Source organism: Alligator sinensis, unplaced genomic scaffold (genome assembly GCF_000455745.1).
Source record: "Alligator sinensis unplaced genomic scaffold, ASM45574v1 scaffold870_1, whole genome shotgun sequence".
Lineage (NCBI taxonomy): Eukaryota > Metazoa > Chordata > Crocodylia > Alligatoridae > Alligator > Alligator sinensis.
In genome coordinates, this window is record NW_005842326.1 from 732340 (window position 1) to 734395 (window position 2056).

The window sequence follows — 2056 nt, forward strand, 5'->3', positions numbered from 1 at the left end:
GCTGCCGCGATCGCGCCCGTGCCGAGAGCGCCGCCCGCGACATCCGCGCCGAGCTTGGTACCTGCGCCGCCGGTTCCGCACACGACGGCGACCTGCTGGTGCGGGAGCTCGACCTCGCCTCGCTGCGCTCCGTGCGCCGCTTCTGCCACCGGGTGCTGCAGGTAACACGTGTGTGTGACGTGTGCGCGCGTGTCAGTGCTGCAGGTAACCTGTGTGGCCGTGTGTCCTGCTGTACCACACAATAAGTGTAGACTCGTGGCGCAATACAGGTTATGTTCTTGGAGAAGGTGCTGTAAGTCGAAACGATGCAAGTCGAATCTGATTTTCCCATAGAAACAGTGTTATAACAGGGGATACGTTGCTGACCGAGGGCCTGATGCCCAACTTTTTATAGAAATGACCACAAGCACCATATTTAAACCAACAATTTAACCGACTGTATGGTACAAAACTTTCTAAAGTGTACCGTACATAAATTGATTAAACAGGGCAATACAGTAACTAGTCATACAAAAGTTTATGTAATCAGAAAGTGAAGGAACACCTTCATCGGGGTCATGGCATTCAGAGGCTTCTTTGGGGAGACTTTGGGCCACTTGATGGCTTTTTGAGAAACTGAACTAGGGATGTTTGTTTTGCTGCCCTCTTTTGCTTGTTGTAAATTCCCCTGTAGTGCCGTAAGCGCGAGGATCCAGCGCCGTAAGTACTAATGTGGGTGTAAGTGGTGGAGCGCCGCAAGTGCGAATCGCCGTAAGTCGAGGACTGCCTGTAAACGTAGAGCAGCTACTCCTGCACAGTTATGTCCCCGCGGTGAAGTGGGGATTGGCGCAATAAACGTAGACCTGCCTCCAGTACACAGTAACGACCCCAGGGTTAACTGGCTAATAGTGCAAGAAATGTAGACCTGTCACTTGTGCACAGTAATGGCCCCAGGGTTAACTGGTGAATGGCGTGATAAATGTAGACCTGCCGCCAGTGCACAGTAATGACCCCTACCTCATGGATCAGACCCTCTCTGGAGCAGAAACCCCCTCCTACTCCAACACACAAGCTAAACTCAGACTCTTACACCTCAAAATCACCCCATCTTGCTCATCCAATCACTTCATGCTCCAGCCTGTTCACCATTAAGTTTTGTATCGAGCCTATGCTTGAACCATATACCATCCAATCAAATCTGTACTTCCCTCATGCAGTCTGCAACAGTTCCCATCATCAAACTTTGTATCAAACACTTGCTCAGACCATGTCCCGTCCAGTCAAATGCCTGTGCACATGCTACCACACTTTTGCACATAGCTCCACACCCTGTACTCAGCACTCAACAGGTAGATCCTAGCCACTACGCATGCTCCACAGCAAAACTAGATCCCTTACATCAGCAAAGGTGAAGAGTTCAGTCTTGCTAGCAAGGTTCCCTCTAAGGTGCATGCGTGCACAGCTGTGCACAAGTAAAAGTCTGGCCGATAAAGTCTGGCAACTTTTTAAGGCCGCGCATCCGCCGGAAGAGGAGCTGGGCTGCAGCATGGGACACTTAATGAAGGTAAGCTTCTCCCCAACCTGGCACGAGCTCCGCCAGCTCCGGGAAAGTGCTCCACTCCCTAGGCCCCCAGCAGAGCCCACCCCAGCCTCTAGCCCCCAGGCCCCATTGCTTGTCCTGGGTGAGGAGCTTACATCTGGTAAGTGTCCTACGCTGCACCGAAAGGGGTAGGTGGGACCAAATCGGTGTGCTCACGGACCAAAGTGGCGCGCTCACTGACTGCTACTCTTTGGAGGGAACATTGCTTGCTATAATAATCTTAACTGAATTGACTGCTGCACATGTTCATTGCAAGATTTTCCACGCTCAAACAACAACTATAACTTGGCCAGGGAAGCTGTCCGGTGGGTAAAAAATGCCTCTCATCAGGGTGTGCCAGTGCTCCTGTTGGGACTCAAAACTGGAGGTATGTGCCCCTCTGCTCGGGGTCAGACCTTTTATATTTGGAATCAGGAAGGAATTTTACCTCCTGGTCGGATTAGTAGGACTGTGAGGGGGTTTGCCTTCCTCTATAGG

At 51.5% G+C, this 2056-nt stretch overlaps 1 protein-coding gene across 1 annotated transcript in view; it reads left to right on the plus strand.

Annotated features, from left to right (window-relative positions):
- Positions 1–2: 2 nt before the first annotated feature.
- Positions 3–2056, plus strand: part of LOC102375555 (retinol dehydrogenase 14) — a gene marked incomplete at its 5' end in the record, with an annotated part of 6279 nt that continues 4225 nt past the window's right edge. The window contains one exon of the mRNA XM_006028582.2: positions 3–161. Coding sequence (XP_006028644.1) covers positions 3–161 — 159 coding nt within the window. The remainder of the gene's footprint in view (positions 162–2056) is intronic.